Raw genomic sequence first — 21,112 nt, 5'->3', positions numbered from 1 at the left:
ACGAACAAGCTCCTCCCACCTCCATGCGTACAGCAGAGGAGGTACTTAGAGATCCTGGAGGAGCTTGTTCAGCTCTTCCACTTCACCACTCGCTGGAAGAGCTAACCAGAGGAGTCCCTCTTGAGAGAGACTCCAACTGGTAGGTCTCGTTCTCGGCAGCCGAGATCCTCAACCAGGAGAAGGTCGCGAAGTGGGCTATGCAAGCTACTGGTTGGGGACCTTAGGTATTCTGATACGATCTGAGGATTTCTCCAAGGAACGTACCAGGAAAGCTATGGAAACCTTCATTCTCTCAGGTACTCGCACAATTGAGTTTCTTGCCCACCAAGTCTCGAACATGTGGGCAAATACCATCCAGAAACATTTGGATGCAGTAGCTGAGAGATTCCACCAGAAGGTCCCTAGCGCCGAGATCAGTAGGCTCAGACATTCCTCCATAGAGGGGTCTGTTCTGTTCTAGCCTAAGGATGTGGAACATGCTGCTGAGAGGTGGAGGAAGTCCCATCAAGACTACCTCCTCCATAGGGCTTTAACATCTAAGCCCTATAAACCACCAGCACCACAGCAGTCCCGTCCAACCAAGACCACTACGACGACAACTGCAGCGAAGACAATGGTGTCTAAGCCCTTTTCTGTCAAAGACAAGAAAGGCAAAAAGTCCTCCAGGGTGGGTAAGAATCCTAGAGGGAGCAGCCGAGGCCACAAACGCTAGGATAGGCAGTCCCCCTGCATTTCACCAGTGGGGGGATGCCTACAGAGTTGCGCAAACAGGTGGAAGCAACTCGGGGGTCGATTCCTTGACAATCTCCGTGATCAGTCTAGGATATCGCGTCCGTTCATAACATCTCTACCTCCCCTGACCACGAATCCAGTGTCATGGAACTCCCTTGCCATGGGATCGGCAAGGGGGCAAACCCTTCGGGCAGAAGTCCAGACCCTGTTGAAGAAGGGCGCTCTCCAAGAGGTCCTCGACGGATCCCCAGGCTTCTTCAGTCGACTCTTTCTTGTAAAGAAGGCGTGTGGAGGCTGGAGACCAGTCATCGACCTCTCAGCTCTGAACAAGTTTGTCAAAGAAACTCCGTTCAGCATGGAGACGGCAGACACGGTCAACTAGCAGTAAGACTGCAAGACTTCATGTTCACACTGGACCTAAAGGACTCGTACATCCAGATTCCAGTCCATCCGTCTTCAAGGAAGTACTTAAGATTCAGCCTGGACAACAGAAAATACCAGTTCAAGGTGCTGTGCTTCGGTCTTTCCACAGCGCCACAAGTCTTCACCAGAGTGTTCACCCTAGTATCATCTTGGGCACACAGAATTGGTATCCGTCTCCTCCGTTATCTGGATGACTAGCTAATCCTAGCAGACTCGGTGTCAACCCTTCTTCAACACCGAGACAAACTTCTGAGACTTTGCCAGGATCTGGGGATCATGGTAAATCTCGAGAAGTCCTCTCTGCTTCCCACTCAAAGACTGGTATACTTAGGCATGATTATAGACAACACTCTCCACAAAGCCTTCCCATCAGACGACAGGATAGCAAGGCTGAGAAAGGTTGCAAGACCTTTTCTCAGACGAGAAGAACTTCCAGTCCAATCGTGGTTACGTCTCCTCGATCACCTTTCATCGCTGGCCTGTCTAGTTCCCAATGGTCGCCTTAGGATGAGATCCCTCCAGTGGCGACAAGTCCCGGTAGAATAAAGCATATGACTCCCCGGACATCCAGATCCCCATGAGACCTGCGGAACTGACAGACCTCCAGTAGTGGGTGACAGAAGAGAATCTATGAAAGGGAGTGGATCTTCTCGTCCTCCCCCCGGATTTGATGCTGTTTTCAGATGCTTCAAAAAAAGGGTGGGGGCCCACGTGCTGCACCACACGACCTCAGGCCTCTGGTCAGAGTCAGAAAAGTACCTCCACATAAATCTCCTAGAGATGAAGGCCGTCGTTCTAGCCTTCAACAGTTCCAACAGTACCTGGCTAGTCACTCTGTGGTGGTGATGAGCGACAACACCACAGTAGTGGCCTACTGTACATTAACAAGCAAGGAGGTAATTTTTTGCAGAAACTATCCCATCTAGCAGTAGAGATACTGAGATGGGCCGAATTCCACTTGATACCACTATCGGCACGCTTCATTCCAGGCAAAAGGAATGGGCTCGCCGACACCCTGAGCAGAGCATCTAAGATAGTGAGTACCGAGTGGTCTTTGGATCATGTAGTAGCCAACAAAGTCCTGACTATTTGGGGTTCTCCGACAGTGGACCTCTTTGCAACGGCCTTGAACTTCAGGCTCCCGCTGTACTGTTCCCCAGTCCCGGACCCTAAGGCTCTCTGGCAAGATGCTTTCCAACAACGGTGGGACAACCAACGTTTACGCCTTTCCTCTGTTCTGTCTGATGAGGAGGGTACTCAACAAGATCAGAACATTGGTCAATCTTTCAATGACCCTCATAGCTCCGCTATGGCATCACGCAGAATGGTTCCTGAACCTTCTGCAACTCCTAACAGAGCCTCCAAGAGAACTCCCTCCATGACACAATCTACTCAAACAACCACACGCCAACATCTTCCACAAAGCCGTAGCTTCGCTACGACTTCACGCCTGGAGACTATCCAGCATCTCCTCTCTAAGAGAGGATTTTCGCAACAAGTTGCGATCAGGATGTCTGGACATCTGCGGAAATCATCAATAGCAGTCTACCAGGCAAAGTGGAAAGTCTTCTGTGGTTGGTGTCGTGGAAGGGGTATCTCTCCACTCGATGCCACTATTCCAGCAATAGCGGAGTTCCTCGTGTATTTGCGTGAAGAAATGCGCTTATCAGTCTCGGAAGGGGTATCTCTCCACTCGATGCCACTATTCCAGCAATAGCGGAGTTCCTTGTGTATTTGCATGAAGAAATGCGCTTATCAGTCTCGGCAGTGAAAGGCTACCGCTCAGCCTTAAGGCTCCCCTTCAGACTGAAAGGAATGAACATTCTTCATCGCTAGAACTTTCTCTACTCATACGGAGTTATGAACTTACCTTCCCCAGTCGGAAGTGAGACCTCCCCCATGGAACGTGGTTTGAGTTCTCAGGTCTCTTAAGAGACCTCCCTGTGAACCATTACGCCAGGCATCAGATCGCTACCTGACTTGGAAGACAGTGTCCCTGCTAGGTTTGGCCTCGGCCAAGCGAGTCAGCGAACTTCATGGTCTCTCATATGACATCGCCCATTCAAGGGGATGGGGAGAGGTAATGTTCAGCTTCGTCCCTGAGTTTATTGTTAGGACTCAGAACCCGGGAGTAGCGGATCCTCGATTCGACTCCTTCCGGATTTCTAATCTCCGTACTGTAACAGATGACCCAGACCATCTTTTACTATGCCCAGTAATTAGCTTGAGGCTGTACCTCAAGAGAACAGCCATAGCCCGTCCTTGTGTGCCTGCACTATTCGTTAGCACGGGAAGGCCTAAGAGGAGGGTCACCAAGTTCACCATCTCAGCATGGATTCGCAGGATCATTGACCTTGCACTGAATCTAGACCCTCCGCCGTCATGTCGCCCCAGAGCACATGATGTCGGGGGCATAGCTACGTCTCTGGCCTTCAAAAGAAATTATTCAGTGACGCAGGTTCTTCAAGCTGGGGTGTGGAAACGTCAGAACACGTTCACATCCCACTACCTGCAAGACGTGACCCACAGGAGACTCTATACATTTTCTATCGGTCCTGTGGTGGCTGCACAACAGCTGGTTTAAAACCTCAACCTCCTTATTGGACAAGTAGCAGAAGGTTAAGGGCATTGTTACCCGGTTTTAGTCTGCATGAATGAAAAGGTTTGACTGGCCCTTATTCTTTTCTTCATCATCCCCTCTCTTGGGGAAAGCAGCATCCTGGGTTCTCTGCATAGCTGACCTCAAACCACTGCAGGTAAACCATGCTCCCGTGTGTTCCTAGTATTAAGATTAATACTGTTACGTCTCCATACCCTGACGAGGTGGTATTGGGAAAGTCCTTGTGCACAAGTTTCCATCTAAAGAACTTCAGAACAATGTTCTAGGACAAGTCACACTTCTACATACCCTCACACACACAGTTTGCGTAAGTCACAGCGAGGTTTTAGCGAGGCGAAGGGACTCCTTATTTCTTGAGTGCTAACACACTTAGATAAGGAGCCCCCGGGCAAAGCCAAAAAGCCAGACTGGCTGGGACGTTCACCCTTCCTAATGGGTGAGTCACCCCTATTAAATTGCGTGGCTTGTATTCCAGTTATGGAACAAATGACAAATTCGTAGATAATTTGTATTTTTCCTAACTATACAAACCTTAGCTATTTAACCAAACCTGCCCGCCAGCCCTATCCCCCTTGAAGTCCTACCTCCAAGCAAAGTGAGCTCAATCACAGGTGTGTGAGGGGGAGCGGTAGCAAGGTACCTTCCCTAACTAGCAGTGTTGGTAGTAAACCCTCGTTTAAAATTAATGGCTTGTCATTTCAGCTACACCGAAAGTAATACCCCTATTAAATAGCTAAGGTTTGTATGATTATGAAAAATACAAATTATCTACAAATTTGTCATATTTTTAGAAAAAATACTTTGTTTATATTTTACTTATTTTGTAGAGGAGGATGTTTTAGTCAACTTGAAAGATCTTGGCCCAGATGTGAAAGAAGGAGATGTGATTGAGGTGTACCATCCAGAAGATGACCTTCCAAGATTGTTGCTGCAGATTCCCATTACCAAGGATGAAATCCCAGTTCAGAAAGGTATGATATTACAAATTTCCCCACAGTATTGAATTTTTGAGTTACAGTATTTTTTATGATTGGAAGTCATCATTTTACAATTCCACTATTTAATACTCAAAATACTTTTTAGAATAACACCAAGTATTTAAATTTCCTTCTTCATTACCTGTTCCTTACTTTGCACGGTGTTACTCTCAGTACTACTGTATTTGAATTGCATAAAGATGCAGTAATAATAATTAAATGTTAATAATCCAAACACAGTACAGTATAGTACTGTACTGTACTGTATAATACAGCACATCTCTCTATCTCTCTCTAAGAGAATTCTGATTATTTATTATCAACTTTCTTTTGTTCTCATACTAACAAACCTTCCGTTATTTATTTGGATATTCTTTTGGATATTCTTTTGGCGAAGCTTGAAGGTAGCCATTAGACTTAAAGTGCGAGGTGGTAAGCCTGCCTAACCGCTTGAGCAGGTAGGGCGGGGGTAGCTGGGGGTACCCAGCCACTTTTATATATACTCTCACAGCTATGAGCTACGTCACTTTTTCTTTTGGCTCAGTAGAGAGTGGACGTGTCCTCTCTCTCCTCCCAAGGCTGTCATTGGACATTTTTAATCTTTCTTTTTTCAGGTGTGCTTGCTTTTTTGGGACGCCTTCATGTGGACCTGTCCTGGGTGCAAGGGTGCTGTGTGCGGTACCTTCATGTTATCGCTGGATACCGACCCGCACTCTGTGTCCTTCGTGTAGAGGGCATCGTTGCAAGCAGGGTTCACCCTGTGCAGAGTGTAGGGAATGGCCAAATCTCTTTCTAAAGCTCCTTCTCGTTCGAGCTCTTCCGAGGGACTCGGACCGTCTAACTCCTTGGCAATCCCGGGGTACTGGGGGATTAGTTGCTTCCCCTAGAGGAGCAACTTCACCTCCAGCCATCGGGAAGCCATTTTCACTTGCAGATGTTTTGCAGGTATGGCCGACCTTAGGGGTTTCTGTGGCCCCTACGAAGGAAGAACTTGTTCGTCCCCTTCAGATCGGTGCCAGGAAGGACCGTTCTCCAGAGCCTTCAACATCTCTCGCTTTGGAGGTTTGTGAAGTCCATCTGTTGCCCTCCACACACAGACGAGGCGATCGCTCGCGTTCGCCTCTCCATCGGCCTTCTGCTGATGAAGATCATCTTGCCATCGTGGGACTTTGTCATCCTGTAACCTCCAGCTTTCTGTTTCTTCCTACAGGAACCCTTTGGCTTTAGGTAATGATCCTCCAGAGACCAGTGCTCCTTCAACCAGCGGCGCTAGGACAAGCTTCTCCATCTCCTCGTCCTTCGGGACACACTTCTCCTGATCATTATTCGCAACGATTTGAAGTTCATCAGGATAGTAAGTCATCAAAATCCAAAGGCTCTTCGTCTAGAATGTGTTTTTGCTTTAGAGCTTCATGTTCACGAGACCATCGGTCTTAACACTCTCCATGTAGGCATTCCTCTTCACGAGGAGAAGTCTCGTGATCCCGCTCTGCATGATTATGAGCATCCCAGTCTAGACCTAGGTCCAGACGTCCGCGTTCTACATTTCGACGATCTGGTCTATGAGGATGGTGCTCACGAGTATGAATCTCACGTTCACTAGGGTGACGTTCACGCTCATGAAAGCGCTGTTCACGAGACCAACGTTCACGTTTGCGAGGCCAATGCTCACGTTCGCAAGCTAGGCATTCAAGACACTCACGCCATTCTCGAACGAGGGCTAGACGCTCCCGTTCACAAGCAATACGTTCATGACCGGAAATTGCACAGTCACGATCAAGGTCTAGACATTCCTCATCTAGAGGTAGTGGTAGGCGTTCGCGCTGTCCATCAGCACTTAGCCCCTCAACCCGTCTTTCTGCCAGACGACCTCGCAACGACCCTGTTCGTGAGACTGACTGTTCCTTAGACAGGTGTCCAGCTAAACCTCCAGTGCCCTTTGTTGCCTGGGGTGCTTTAGCAAAGCGTTCACTTATGCAATGCTCGGCAGTGCATTCTGATGTGACACGTTCTCTAACACTTAGGGTTGCCCCTACTTAGAGGCCCTCTCTGCTGACTTTGTTGGGCGTAGGTGCTTCTTTGCAGCAACAGGAATGTGCTATGCCTTCTTCTTCCAGTGGGGCTCCCGCTTCTTGTGTTACAAGCACTTCTGCTCAGAAATTGCGCCCATTGTCGCGTGAAACTTGCGATTTTGCGCAGAAATCAGCGATTTCCACAAGTGTTTCACGAGCAGAGGTTTTGGAACCGCGAGCAAGTGCGGTACCATGACCTCCGCCTCCACTTCCAGTGGCAGCCCTATACCCTTCCCAGAAGGGGTTAAGGAGCCTCTTAATAGGTTCACTGATGTTGCTATTAGTCCGGATTGTCCTTCTCGTCTGTCGAAGGAACATGTTCTGTTGCCGTAAAGACTCTCCTATGTGCGCGCAGACTCCTTCTAGAGCTTCCCCTAAGGGATGTTCTCTTCCTGGACTTTCAAGGGAAGCCTAGGTTTTACCTAAAGCTTCTGAGCTTCCTGTATAGGTAAGCACCTTCCTCTCTACCTGCAGAAGTCTTTTGCATTTGGCTTCTCCACTGCCACAGCCCCCGACTACTCCAGTCAGCTACTCCAAGAATTCCCTGGGAGTCTTCTTTGAGTTCATCTCTTGGGAGTCTTGACCGTAGAATGACACCATCGTCAGACAAGGCATGGGGATCACTTTCATCTCGATCTCGTGCCGAAATGCCTCCTTCTTCTGAGTGTTATATATAGCTAACCTTCCATTTACTCCAGTTAAGGAAAATAGAGGAAAAAGACAGAGTATTTGAGATTGAAAAATGGCGAGAATGGGGAAGGTAGTTTACAAGTAGAGAGATTGAAAAGAGTTGAAAATTTCAACTATTTAGGATCAACAGTTGCAGAGGATGGTGATCTTGGGGCAGAAATAAACCACAGAATACAAGCAGGATGGAAGAATTGGAAAAAAGTGCGTGGAGTACTATGCGACAGGAAATTAGGGGTTAAGTTGAAAGGTAAAGTACACAGGACAGTTGGGAGACCGGCAATGATGTATGGAGCGGAGACGTGGGCAATAAAGAAGACAGAAGAGAAGAAGATGGATGTGGCAGAGATGAGAATGTTGAGATGGATGTGTGGAGTGACAAGAAGAGATAAGATACGGAATGAGGTAATTAGGGGTACCACAAGAGTTGGAGAACTATCAGATAAGATCCAAGAAAGTAGACTGAGGTGGTATGGTCATGTCATGAGAAGAGATGAACAGTATATTGGGAGGAGAGTGATGGAAATGGAGGTACAGGGAACGAGAAGGAGAGGGAGACCAAAGCGAAGGTGGATGGACTGTATCAAGGATGACCTTCGATCAAAGGGATTTACCGGTGATGAAGTGTGGGACAGAGTTACAAAGCTGACCAGAAACATCGACCCCACATAGAAGTAGGAAAAGATGTAGACAAAGAAGAAGAAGAAGAAGAAGGCAAGGGAAACCATGACTAAGAGGCAGAAGAGAAGGACAAGAAGCGTAACCCTACCTTACGCCGATATCATCCACTCTAGGACGAGTAGGAACATTGGCTCGGCCAGGGAGATATCTGTTCATCCTTTCAACCCTCAAGAAATTGAGGCTGTGCCTCCAGACCACCATCTGATTTCTTTACCTCCACCTGAGGAATAGCCTTTGGCTCCCACTGTTGAAGCTTCGGCTACCGATGTCCCAAAACCCTCGCAAGTTACCCCTTCTAATGCCGTGAAGGAACGTCCTGTTTGAAGGGAGTCTAAGGACACTAAAACCAAACTAAAGAACGCTGCAACAAGGGAGGCTCATTTGGCTGAGGCACACAAGAGGTCCCCTGTGGCGGGTCTCTCGATTGATCCCGTTGACGACCCTGACCTAACCATAGCTCTGGATGTGAGCCTGGAAGTAGATGAACCCTTGGGCACGGATGATGAAAATTTTCGAGAACAGCCAGTCCGAATTTTCACTTGGAACAAGAGAGATGAGAGTCAGAACATATCTTTTGGCAGGTCCTCTCTTGCATGAGGGTGATCAATAGCCTGTCAACTCTTGGTACCACCACCCAGGAAGGTAAGGATATAGTTCTCGATGAGATCTTCGAGACCCAGAAGCCTTCTAGCACCAGTGCAGCCTTGCCCTGGTCTAAAGGCCTGACAGCCGCCAAAAGGAAGGCTATTGCCCAGATAGCCGTAACCTCTAGTTCCTTGAGGGCAAGTTCCTCTTCTCTGTCTTTACCACTTCCTTTTGTCCTCCAAAGGAAGTACTACGAGATCAAAGGCGAACTGCATTTGATCGTGTCCCTCGACCCTTTGGTGGAATCTCTAAAGAAGGTCTTCCGACTCAAACCCTCTCCTATCTGAGGGCCTCCCTCTCGGCAGTTGAGCTCTTGAACATAGAGAGAGGTGCGAAGTATGCCATGCAGGTGGCTTCGTGGCTCGACGTACGTTTGTGATCCTTGGGCTTCATGGTAGGCTCACATGATCTTTCTAAGGTGTCTGTCAGGCAGACTTTGTAGTCTTTATTTTGTCCGGTACCCAAACTCTTTGAGTTCTTACAGCACCACACTGTCAACTTGTGGGAAAAGAGAAGGGATACTGTCATTGGAAAATTCCATAAGCAAGTGTCAAAGATGGAAGTCGTCCGGTTGAGGAATTCCACTCTTGAGGGTTCTCTCTTCGTTCTAGAGGAGATTGAGAGGGCTACTAAATGATGGAGGAAATTGTCAAATGATTCTCTCCTCCATAGGGTTTTGACATCAAGGCCCCAGTCTTCTCACACTCAGCAAGCACCTTCTTCTCATCCCTCAACCTCTAGGTCCTCAGGACCTACTAATGTCTAAGCGGCCCTTTCAGTCCAAAGGCCAGAAAGGTAGCAAATCCTTTAGAGGAAAGAAGGGAGCGAAGGGCAGTGGCTGAGGTGGTCACTCCCACTAGGAATGACATTCTTCTTCACCTACCACCTGTAGGAGGATACCTGCAGCACCTCTAGTAGAGATGGCTGTTGCACAGGGAAGATCTCTGAATGGTAGAAGTGGTCGCCCCAGGGGATCGCGTCCTGTTCATTCAATCTCTCCCTCCTCTGACTCGGGATCCAGTGCATCTAAGCTTCTATGCAAAGGGATCTGTAAAGGGGCTGGCCCTCAGGGCCGAAGTCCAGACCATGCTGCAGAAGAGCGCTCTCTAAGAGGTTACAGACGGGTCCCCAGGCATTTACAGTCAGATTTTTCTGGGGATAAAGGTGACTGGAGGCTGGAGACCAGTCATCAATCTCTCCCCTCTGAACAAGTTTCTTCAACAGACTCGGTTTAGAATGGAGACGGCAAACACGGTCATTCAGGTGGTTTGACCAAGGGACTTCTCATGTGCACACTGGATGTAATGGACGCATACTTCCAGATCCACCAGACACTTGAGTTCCTATTATTCAAGAACGGGTGATGTACTTGAGTTGGTGGATGGCAGACGTAAACTGTCTCAGGGGTCAGGATCATCTTGTCCCTCCTGAGGACTTGATGCTCTTCACAAATGCATCAAAAGAAGGGTCGGGGGCTCACTTGCTCCATCACACGATATCTGGCCTTTGGTCAGTTAGAAAGGTACCAGATGAGAGCGGCATACTTAGCTCTTCATCAGTTCCAACAGTTGCTAGCAGGTCACACTGTGGGGATGATGAACAACACCACTATTGTAGTGCCTCACATAAACAAGCAAGGCGGTACCATTTCACAGCCTCTATGCCATCTTACAGTAAAGATCCTCAGATGTCAGAAGAACATTCCGTGTCCCTATCGACTCACTTCATTCCGGGCAAGAGGAATGTGCTTGCGGACAATTTGAGCAGAGCAACTCTGATAGTCTGCTCTGAATGGTCTTTGAATCAACAGATAGACAACAAAGTCCTGACTTTGTGGGGTTCCCCGACTGTAAACCTGTTCACATCTGTGAACAGTAAGCTTATGCTGTACTGTTCTTTAGTCCCAGGATGCATATCAACAACAGTGGGACAACATCAATGTGTACGCCTTTCCTCTGTTCTGTCTGATAAGAAGCCTGCCCAACAAGACTAGAGCATCCAAAAATCTAATGATGACCTTTTTAGCTCCGCTATGGTGTCATGCAGAATGGTTTCCGGACCTCCTGCAACTTTTAGTAGATCTACCGAGAGCGCTTCCTCCACAACCAGATCTACTCAAACAACCACACAGAAAAATCTTCCACAGAACCGTGCATTCGCTTCGACTTCATGCCTGGAGACTGTCCAGCGTCTCTTCTCTCAGAAAGGCTTTTCACGATAAGTTGCTGAGAGAATGTCTGGATACTTTTGTAAGTCCTCAGCCTCCGTCTACCAGGCAAATGGGAGAGACTTCTGTGGTTGGTGTCGTGGAAGGACTATCTATCCTCTCAATGCCTCTATACCAGTAATAGCAGAGTTCCTTGTATACCTTCGGGAGGAAAAGTTCCTTTCAGTCTCGACGGTGAAGGGCTATTGCCCAGCCTTAAGCCTTGCCCTCAGTCAGAGATTAGGTCTCCTCCTTGGAACGTGGTTCGTGTTTGAGATCCTGAAAAGGACCTCCCTACGAACCTTTACGCCATGCAACTGATCGAAATCTCACTTTAAAGATGGCGTTTCTGCTCGCTTTAGCCTTGACAAAGAGTCAGTGAACTTCATGGCCTCTTGTATGATATCGCCCATTCAAGGGGATGGCGGAAGTGACATTCAGCTTCGTCCGTGAGTTTATTGTTAAGACTCAAAATCCGGGGGTATTGAACCCTAGATTTGGGCCCTTTCAGATTGCGAGTCTCCTTTCTGTAACCAATGACCCATATCAGTTGTTACTATGCCCAGTGAGGAGTTTGAGATACTATAGTAAACACACTGCAGCAACACGGCCCCGACTAACACCTCTGTTTGTTAGCTCCGGCAGGGTCAAGAGGATCACTTAAGAACATTGTCTCATCCTGGATTTGCCAAGTGATCGAAAGAGCCTCAGCTCCTGATCCTCCTCCGGCTCAACGACCTAGAGCCAATGATGTCAGGGTTATTAGTACGTCCTTGGCATTCAAACACAACTTTTCCGTGTAAATATTACAAGCGGGTGTGTAGAAGAGACAAAATACCTTCACAGCCCATTATTTAAAAGATGTGACTCACAGGAGGCTTGATACTTTTACTATTGTTCCTGTGGTGGCTGCTCAATAAGTGGTTTAAGAATACCTCAGGCTCCTTAATGGACAAGTAGCAGGTAGTTTAGGGGGATTGGTTACCCGGTATAAGACTGGAAGGAATGAGAGTATGTCTGGCTTCTCCTTTCTTCATCTTCTCCTCCCTTGGGGTACAGTACCAGGGGTCCCTCTGCAACCTGGCTTCAACCTCTTTAGGTGATTATCACTTCCCTTTGTGAAGCCTAGTATAAGTCATAAATTTATATACTGTCAACGTCTCCATTGTTTCCCGCGAGGTAAGCAATGGGAAACGTCTTACTATTCCTTCTTAAACTCGGAATGTGTTCATAGAAGATGACAAACTCTCACCACATTGAATTGCTCAGGCTACTATTATACTCACTTTGTATATTTTAGCAAGGTGTTAAAGTTTTCTTCTAGACCACAGTCATATATTATACTAGTTAAAGGCAGGTCAATGTCCATGCCAGAATTAGGACTTCCACCCACGTAAGAGTGAGTCATCCAAATAAATAACGGAAGGTTTGTTAGTATGGGAACAAGTGACAAATTCGGAGATAATTTGTATTTTTCCCTAACTAATACAAACCTGTAGTTATTTAAATTGGTCCGCCGTCACCTGCCCCCAGAAGTCCTGCCTGCAGTCAAAAGTGATGTAGCTCACAGCTGTGAGTATACTGTATATAGAGGTGGCTGGGTACCCCCCAGTCACCTCCAGCTATCCGCTCAAGCGGTTAGGCAGGGTTGCCACCTCGCACTTTAAGGGGACCATCTGCTATGGTGGGTAATGTAACAACTTGAAAAATTAAAAAAATCAAGTTATTGCTTCCATGTACAGTGATACCTCGGTACTCGACCATAATGCGTTCGGGATCAGTGTTCGACCTGCGATTTGTTCGAGTACCGAAACCTTTTTTCCCATAAGAAATAATGGTATTTATTTTTATACGTTCCTACGCACTCCAAAATGCCCAAAATATTAATAAAACGTGTACCTAAACAACAATAATTATTTAAATGTGTACGAAATTGGTCGGAAAACTATATAAAACAATTTTAAACCATTTACTGTACAGTACATACCTTTGAGCAGCGGTTCGATGGCATACAGGAATGGATGTGGAGAGGATGGAAGGGGGAGGCTACTGCTTGGAAGGAGAGTCCCCTTCCATGATGTGGCTGGGTAGTTCTCCTTCAAGGGTTTTTTCTCTCGGCAGTAAAAGGTAGGGCAAATCTTCTTCAGGGGTTTTTTCTCTTCTGTTTCTCTTCTTTGGAGGGGAATCAGGCTGGGATGTAGCAGCTCTCTCTTCTTTTGTGAAAAACATGTCAATTGTCAGCTGCTTCTTTCTCTTCTGCACTATTCTTCTAAAGTGAGACATAACATTATCATTAAAGATGTTCACTGCCCGGTTTGCTACTGCTGTTTCTGGGTGATATTTTTCCACAAAAGCCTGCAACTCTCCCCACTTTGAACACATGTCATTTATCACTGAACTCGGAACCTCCTCTCTTACATCCTCATCTTCTGAGGATTCCAGCTCCCCAATCAAATCCTGCTGCTGTTGTTGTTGCAGGTGCAACAATTCTTCAACGGTCAACTCAGTAGAGTGGCTATCAACAAGTTCATCAATGTCTTCCCTGTTGACCTCAAGCCCCATACTCCTGCCCATGCCAACAATTTCATCAACGACAACAGTGTCCTCAGAAATAACAGTAGCAGTGCTTGAACCCGCCTCTGATTGGAAACCCTCAAATTCCCTCTCTGTTACACATGATGGCCACAGCTTTCACCAGGCAGAGTTCAATGTCCTATAGGTTATACCACGCCAAGCTTGGTCAATCATGTTCACACAGTTGAGGATGCTGAAGTGATCCTTCCAGAATTCCTTTAAGGTCAACTGTGTATCACTAGTCACTTCAAAACACTTTCGGAAAAGGGCCTTGGTATACAGTTTTTTAAAGTTTGAAATTACCTGTTGGTCCATGGGCTGGAGTATGGGAGTAGTATTGGGGGGCAGGAATTTAATCTTGATAAAACTGTACTCTTCTTTTAAGTCTTCCTCTAGACCCGGAGGGTGTGCAGGAGCATTGTCCATCACCAGAAGACAGTTCAATGGCAAGTTCTTTTCAGTCAAGTATGCCTTAACCTGGGGGGCAAACGCTTCGTTGATCCACTCACTAAAGAATTGTCTTGTGACCCAAGATTTAGTGTTAGCGCGCCACATAACTGATAGTGCACTTTTCAAGATATTGCTTCTTTTGAAGACCCGGGGGTTGTCCGAGCGGTACACTAACAAGGGTTTAATCTTGCAATAGCCACTAGCATTGGCGCACAGCAGCAACGTCCGTCTATCTTTCATTGGCTTGTGACCTGGCATCTTCGTCTCGTCCTTGGTAATGTAGGTATTGGCCGGCATTTTCTTCCAAAATAACCCGGTCTCATCGCAATTGAAGACTTGCTGCGGGATCAAATTTTGTTCCTTAATGTATCGGTCGAATTTGCCAACGTATTTTTCAGCTGCCGCCTGATCCGAACTGGCTGCCTTCCCATGCCTAGTCACACGGTGAATACCATCTGTTCCGGAATTTCTCGAACCAGCCCCTGCTTGCTTTAAAAGTAAATGACGAATCACTTTCACTAGTACTGGCACTTTTCTTCACCAATTCTTCATAAATATGAAGAGCTTTCTCGCAAATGAAAGCTTCACTTATACTTTCCCCGGCCAACTGCTTTTCTTTAATAAATATAAGGAGCAACTTTTCCATTTCCTCAATTACTTGTGGCCTTTGCTTACTAATTGCTGTCACTCCCTGTGCAACATTAGCTTTCTTTATCACTTCCTTATTTTTCAAAAAGGTCGAAATGGTCGACTTCGCCATGCCATACTGTAAGGCTAGATCAGACACTCGTACACCATTCTCGTATTTCGCAATAATTTCCTTCTTCAACTTGATCGTTGTTCTCACTGTTTTCCTCTTATCCTTCCCCTTATCACGGACTTTCTTGGGGCCCATTATTATCGGTAAAAGAAGACAATAAAACGCACTAAATCACAATAAATTCTCAACACGTGTTGTCGGACTGACGCTCTCTCTTGAAATGATACTACCCGACCAAGCGAGAGTAGCCGAGATGGCCGCTCATCTCACTCGGCCACGCGTTCGGCTGTTCGAGTTCCGATTTTTTGTTCGAACACCGCAGCAAAAATTACTCAAATTTTTTGGTCGAACTCCGATTTGTTTGAATTTAGAGTCGTTCGACTACCGAGGTATCACTGTATGCAGAAAAATGTCGTACATTCTCTCCAGAAGTTTCAGCCTATTATTTTTACAAATAATAAAGATAAAGCGATCTTTAAGTGATGACGTCATCCTAAGTGCATCGTCTGCATAACTGAGTTTGACAGAACCGTTTTTCCGTGTTTAGTTTTGCATTACTGTATTTACAGTGATTTTTTTCACTCACGTTTCATAATCTCGTACATCTAGCAGAGTTGGAAGGCATTGAGAGATGGTAGGCGAAAGCAAACTACGATCTAAGAGAAAATCAGCCAGAGTTTCCAAAGAAGTATAGAATATGTGATGCACGTGTTTAATTACTTGCAGTTCGTTTGTACATTGTGTTTTCACAACGTCCTCGTGAACTTTATAGCAAGGCCAATGTTACCTAAGGTCAAAGAAAGAACAAAATGCAAGCAGAGAGCAACAAAAAAGAACCAAGGAGAGAGGGAAACATGAAGAGGAGTACAAAGCTGGAACATTCTAACTAAAACTCTAGCAACAATGTGAGGCTGCTGGCAACTCATAACTCCCTCACACCAAGTGTATTAGTAAACTTAGGGTTTAAATATATTGCCTAGTTTCCATCAATGTGGTGTTTTTGTTTCGTTGGCTATCTTTCGGAACATTTTGTAAAAGTGTGGGGCTATCTCTTCTTCTAATTCTGTAATCTCTTGGATGAATATCATCTGGACCTGGTGCCTTTTATTTTCTTTTTGACATTGTCCATTGTAAAGGGGATTCTATTTAATGGTTGTGGACCTTTATATTTGATAGCTGTTTCTAGGAGTGTCTTTGATTCTTCCCTAGTGAATACAGTTGTAAAATATGCATTCATGAGTTCGGCTTTTTCCAAATCATTTGTTATAAGATTACCTTCCGAGTCTCTTAATGGGCTAATGTTGTTTTTGATTGGTTTTTTATTGTTTACGTATGCAAAAAATTCTTTAGGGCTTTCTTTACCATCTGAAGCCACTCTTTTCTGTTTATTGATCCTGGCCTTTCTAACTAGTATATCTACTTTTAGGCTTAACTTCTTGTGCTTGGAAATTTCATGAATTGAAAGCTGTGGACCCATTGATTTATGTTGGCTGTCTCTACTTATTACATTAGATATTTCTCTATTGAACTGCTTATGCTGAGGAGTTCCATTTGGTAAAATTTTTCTATGTAGTATGCATTTGTCTCTTTTTTCTTTATATATTTCTACAAAGAAGTCCCATTGTGTATCTATGTTCCCTATTTCGTCGTATTCTAAATTATTGGTGTATTCTTTCAGTTTTATCCTGTTACTACGTCTGTAGTATAAATTTTTTATAATTTTCCTTTCGTTTAGATGAGGAATATTTACCTGAAACCTAAGTATTTTGTGGTCACTTCTGCCAATATTTTCCCTTACTGAAACACTGGATACTAAATTTTCTTCTGTTGCTAGCACGATATCTAGTGTGTTGTTTCCCTGGTTGGTTTATCGACCCACTGATGGAGGAATTCATTGTTGACAAATTCTAGTACCCTATGTCCCTCTGTGTTTGATGTAGAATTCTTAGTGTCCCAGTTTACTATTGCATTGAAGTCTCCCATTAGGACAGCTAACATATTAACTTCTTGTCCAAGTTGTCTTTATAGGTCTTCATCCTGTTCTTGTGTTTGATGTGGTTGTCTGTATATTACTAGTATGGACATGTTTTTTCCTATGTGTTAATATTTACACTTATCACTTCACATTCGGTTTCTTATTTGATTTTTATTGGGTTTAAGTGATTTTTAACATAGAGCATTACCTCTCCACCTTTTTTAGTAAGGCGATCTTTCTTGAAAAGCTTGAAACCTGGGATTTTGTATTCTTTGATAAAATCTTATGTTTTTTCTCAAATCCAGGTCTCGGTAATGCCTATGACCTGTAGGTCCTCACTAGCTATCATTGTCCTGAAGTTTGCCATTTTGTTTCTAACTGAATGAGCATTGAACTGTGCTACTCTGAGGAAATTTTCTATCTTTCTTCTTTAACTCTGTGGCTTTGCTAGTTTCCCTGATTTACTAGTGTTTTAGTTTTACTTTTATCAAATTAGCCAAATTTCCTCTACAGTATTTGTTTTTGGAGGATTTTCTAAGGGTCTAGTTTGTTCTTGGTCTACTGTGTTTAAGTACAGTAATTGTAGAGGCTGAGATTATGTTGGTTTCCGTATACTATCTTGCCTTCTTCGCTAAAGTGTACAGTATTCCGTTTCTTTTATATAATTTTCTCTTTCCATAGAAAGTGCCCCAGAGATCTATAATTTTAATTTTCTTTCTGTGGCTTGTGGCCTTAAGTCTTTCATTTATTCCTATGGCCTTACTTAGGGTGAAGTGATTGACATTGAGTCTTGGGAGAATACCTATTACTATAGTATTATTGGTCTTGGTTTCTACTCGTTCAACAGTTTTTTTTTATTTAGTTGTTTAACCAAGGTTCTGTTTTGCCAGCAGTATCCTTTCTTAGGAATAGGTCATTTTCAGTTACCTGAACAATAACAGTGGTATTCTTGAGACTCAAGAACAATAACAGTGGTATTCTTGAGACTCAAGAACAATAACAGTGGTATGAGAGAGAGAGAGAGAGAGAGAGAGAGAGAGAGAGAGAGAGAGAGAGCTCTTAATATTTATCTCAGTGGTTAGAATTATGATACATAATCTAAATAGTATTATACATATCCCATAGCAATTTTCAATTGCCCCACAAGAGAGAGAGAGAGAGAGAGAGAGAGAGAGAGAGAGAGAGCTCTTATATTTATCTCAGTGGTTAGAATTATGATACATAATCTAAATAGTATTATACATATCCCATAGCAATTTTCAATTGCCCCACAAGCTGTCTGTGGAAAGGAAGAATATATTTTCACGTGCAGGATCCTCTTCCTAGAAACCAAGAAAGTTGATTGAATGTAAATATTAAGATGGAAATAATTAAGGCACATGAAGACAGTAAAAATCTCAAGCAATTGCTTAAATTTTTGGATTGGTTCACTCAACAATCTCAATAGTATGTAAAGATAAAGAGAAAGTGAAGGATATTGGGAAAGTATCAGTCAGTTGAAAAGTAGAAATAACTTGGTAGCGTAAAGGTGTAGCATAGGAAACAAAAAATACTGGCTACAGTACACTCAAGATGCTTACTGTACAGCAGGTGCAGTATGATGGAGGCAGCTTAAGGGTGGTATGCTTGTCGTGAAGCACACCAATCGTGACTGACAGGAAGTGAGAAAACTGTAAAAACCAAACTTTTAACTTATATCATCAGATAGAGTACACACACACAAAAAAAAAAAAAAAACAGTGACTTGTAAAGTCTGACTTTATGGACTGTGTATTGTAGTAGTATAATATAAAAATATGGGAGAGCTAGTCATATAAATCCATTACTAATATCCTGATTTTTTAGTTTGTCAAGCAGAGTTGTGCTTTCAGAGTTCATAGCACTATGTTTAGTGAGACTTCATGAATCAAAAATTCTTGAACTAAAAATAATTATTTCAATGATTACCTCTCCATTCACTGTAGGTACAACTTTTTTTGTACACATGCCCATACTACCGAAAGAATGAAGAAATAAAGTGGTGGTGGGTTGTGAAGAATGGTGGTTCCTCACTTGCTTGTTTCCTGGTGCCTCTCTCCCATGGGAAGAAAAGGCCTTGCATACATCATTGGCAAAATTTTATTTTATTTTCTTTTGTAATAAAAATTTTCCGTGGAATGAATATCAGCGCATGGATCCCAGGAAAGTATTGAAATATTACAATAATTTTAAGATAAGAATCATTCCCTAAAAATTCTAACATTCTGACTCACAAGTTCTTGCAGCCAATATCCTCAATTATTGTACATTATATGAAAAATGTAGTTCACTGATGGGAACATAGGTTTCCATTGTCTCGAGTAGTGCTACCGCTACATTTCTTTTGTATGATGGCCTGTAGAGGGTAGTATCTGGGATATTTAAAGACTACAAATGTGTACTTATTACTAGCAATAGGTTTGTATTAAAAAGTTAATTTTTAGATAATGAATGTTTGTGAAGTCTAAACAAAAAAGTGTAATATCCTGTACAGTAGTTTAAGATCTGTATTTAGTATTTTAATGATGTTTTCAACTTCTCTTTCCAGATACGATCAGCATAGAGCAAAGCATCACTTCCAATTTTCAGTTGCGTAATTACAAAGATGTTATTGTTAGAAAAGTGGACCCCAAGGCTGTGGCACTTGAGTTGGTGGAGCTCACTTTTAAGGATCAGTACCTTAGTCGTTCAGATATGTGGAGGCTGAAGACCAATTTGGTAATTAGTTTAAAGTTTTGACATTGATGTGATAGAGTGAAAGCGTACATTCTGTAAAGGTTATCACGTCTGTGAATCTTAGCTAAGATTCATCTGCTATTCCTTCATTAGATACAATAATTTTCTCCTTAATCAGTATGATAGCCTTATGTTCCTAGTGGTAACATGAGTGGTCATTAACTTATGAGGATATAATCATGTGTGAACTGGCTTGATCTTCTCCGGACTACCTCAATAGTTTTTTAAAGTTGAAATTTTAAAGTCATTTTATTTTCAGTGCATTTTTCTCTTTTTGTTCATTTTTTTTTTTTTTTTTTTTGGCTGGTATTCAGTCCGTTTTTTAGTTGGATTTTCAGTGATTTTTTTCATTTGGAGATTGATAACTGATACTGTCTTTTGAACAATCATCATATGAGTGTCTTTGCTGATATGTGAATCTGTCATTTTTAATTTTTTTACGACTAGTGATTGCTAAATTTGGGTTGTAGTGGTTAGTATTGAAGGGTAATATTGGTTTATATAATATTTGTTCCCATACTAACAAACCCATTATTTATGTGGATATTCTTTTAGTAGCAGCTGATTTATTTGTCCCTAATCCAAATCAGTAGCAGTCTTTCCATCTCATCATGGATGTGGCTCCTCTTGCTGGAGAAAACAGTCGTCCTTAGTTGTTGCTTTGATGGCTTCATTCTGTTTAAGGATGGTTCCTATTGAAGGGGGATTTCGGCCATATTCCTTTGTGATCACACTTAACTGCATGCCAGCCTCGTACTTCTTAATCTCTAGCTTTGTCTCCATAGAAAGCATCCTCTCCTTTCCCTGTACATGAGCAACTTTTTGGGACCCATGGCTAATAACGTATGAATAGAATAGCGCAACACGATACAGCTCAGTACGTAAAAGCACGAAAGCAAAATCGCAAACATGAATTCAATGTTAACAATAACGCTGCCAAAATGAAATGAGAGAGAGATGCCATTATGTAGATGTATGATGGGATAGATGGTATCTAATGGGAGAGCAGGATCGTATGCCGGTAGCTAGCATCAGAGAAGGAAGATACCAATGGAAATGCGGGAGGATGGTAGCAAGTTTATGGCTGATGGCACACAAATTTTAAAATTAGTCTTGGCGGTCGAACAAATCTCATACCGTACCTCGTTTCGTAACATGAAACATTTTTCGCAATATTAGTCTTAGATATCTTTGCATCTTGTTTCGCAGCATGAAAAAATCGTATGCAGAAGCTTTTGTATCGAGAAGTATCACTGTATATCTAATATGGGAACCAATTTATGGAGAGTAACCAAAAAGTGTACCTGTGCACTGAACACTTTTCCAACTATAAAGGAGCACACTTGTTTGCTACTTTTACCACACATCAGAAAAGCTTTAGCCTTTTGAAATTAATTAGAAAACTTTTGGTTAGGTAACCTTTAATTTGGTAAGATCCTGGTAATCTGCTAGTTTTTCTTCTGTAAGACTCAAAACAGAGGAAGTCATATACTGTACAGTAAGTTAACATCTTTGAAGCACATTACTATCAAAACATGGCTGGATAAGTGTGTGCT

At 43.6% G+C, this 21,112-nt stretch overlaps 1 protein-coding gene across 4 annotated transcripts in view; it reads left to right on the top strand.

Moving 5' to 3' along the window:
• Positions 1-21,112, top strand: part of Iml1 (GATOR complex protein Iml1) — a 486,471-nt gene that overhangs the window by 12,836 nt on the left and 452,523 nt on the right. For all 4 annotated transcript variants that reach the window (XM_068390604.1, XM_068390598.1, XM_068390583.1 and 1 more), the window contains exons 2-3: positions 4,603-4,746; positions 19,369-19,538. In XM_068390604.1, the coding sequence (XP_068246705.1) occupies positions 4,603-4,746; positions 19,369-19,538 (314 nt within the window). The remainder of the gene's footprint in view (positions 1-4,602; positions 4,747-19,368; positions 19,539-21,112) is intronic.

The sequence above is a fragment of the Palaemon carinicauda genome, chromosome 1 (assembly GCF_036898095.1).
Source record: "Palaemon carinicauda isolate YSFRI2023 chromosome 1, ASM3689809v2, whole genome shotgun sequence".
Classification (NCBI taxonomy): Eukaryota; Metazoa; Arthropoda; class Malacostraca; order Decapoda; family Palaemonidae; genus Palaemon; species Palaemon carinicauda.
Note: the sequence above shows the minus strand (reverse complement) of the source record. Positions and strands in the feature narration are given on the sequence as shown.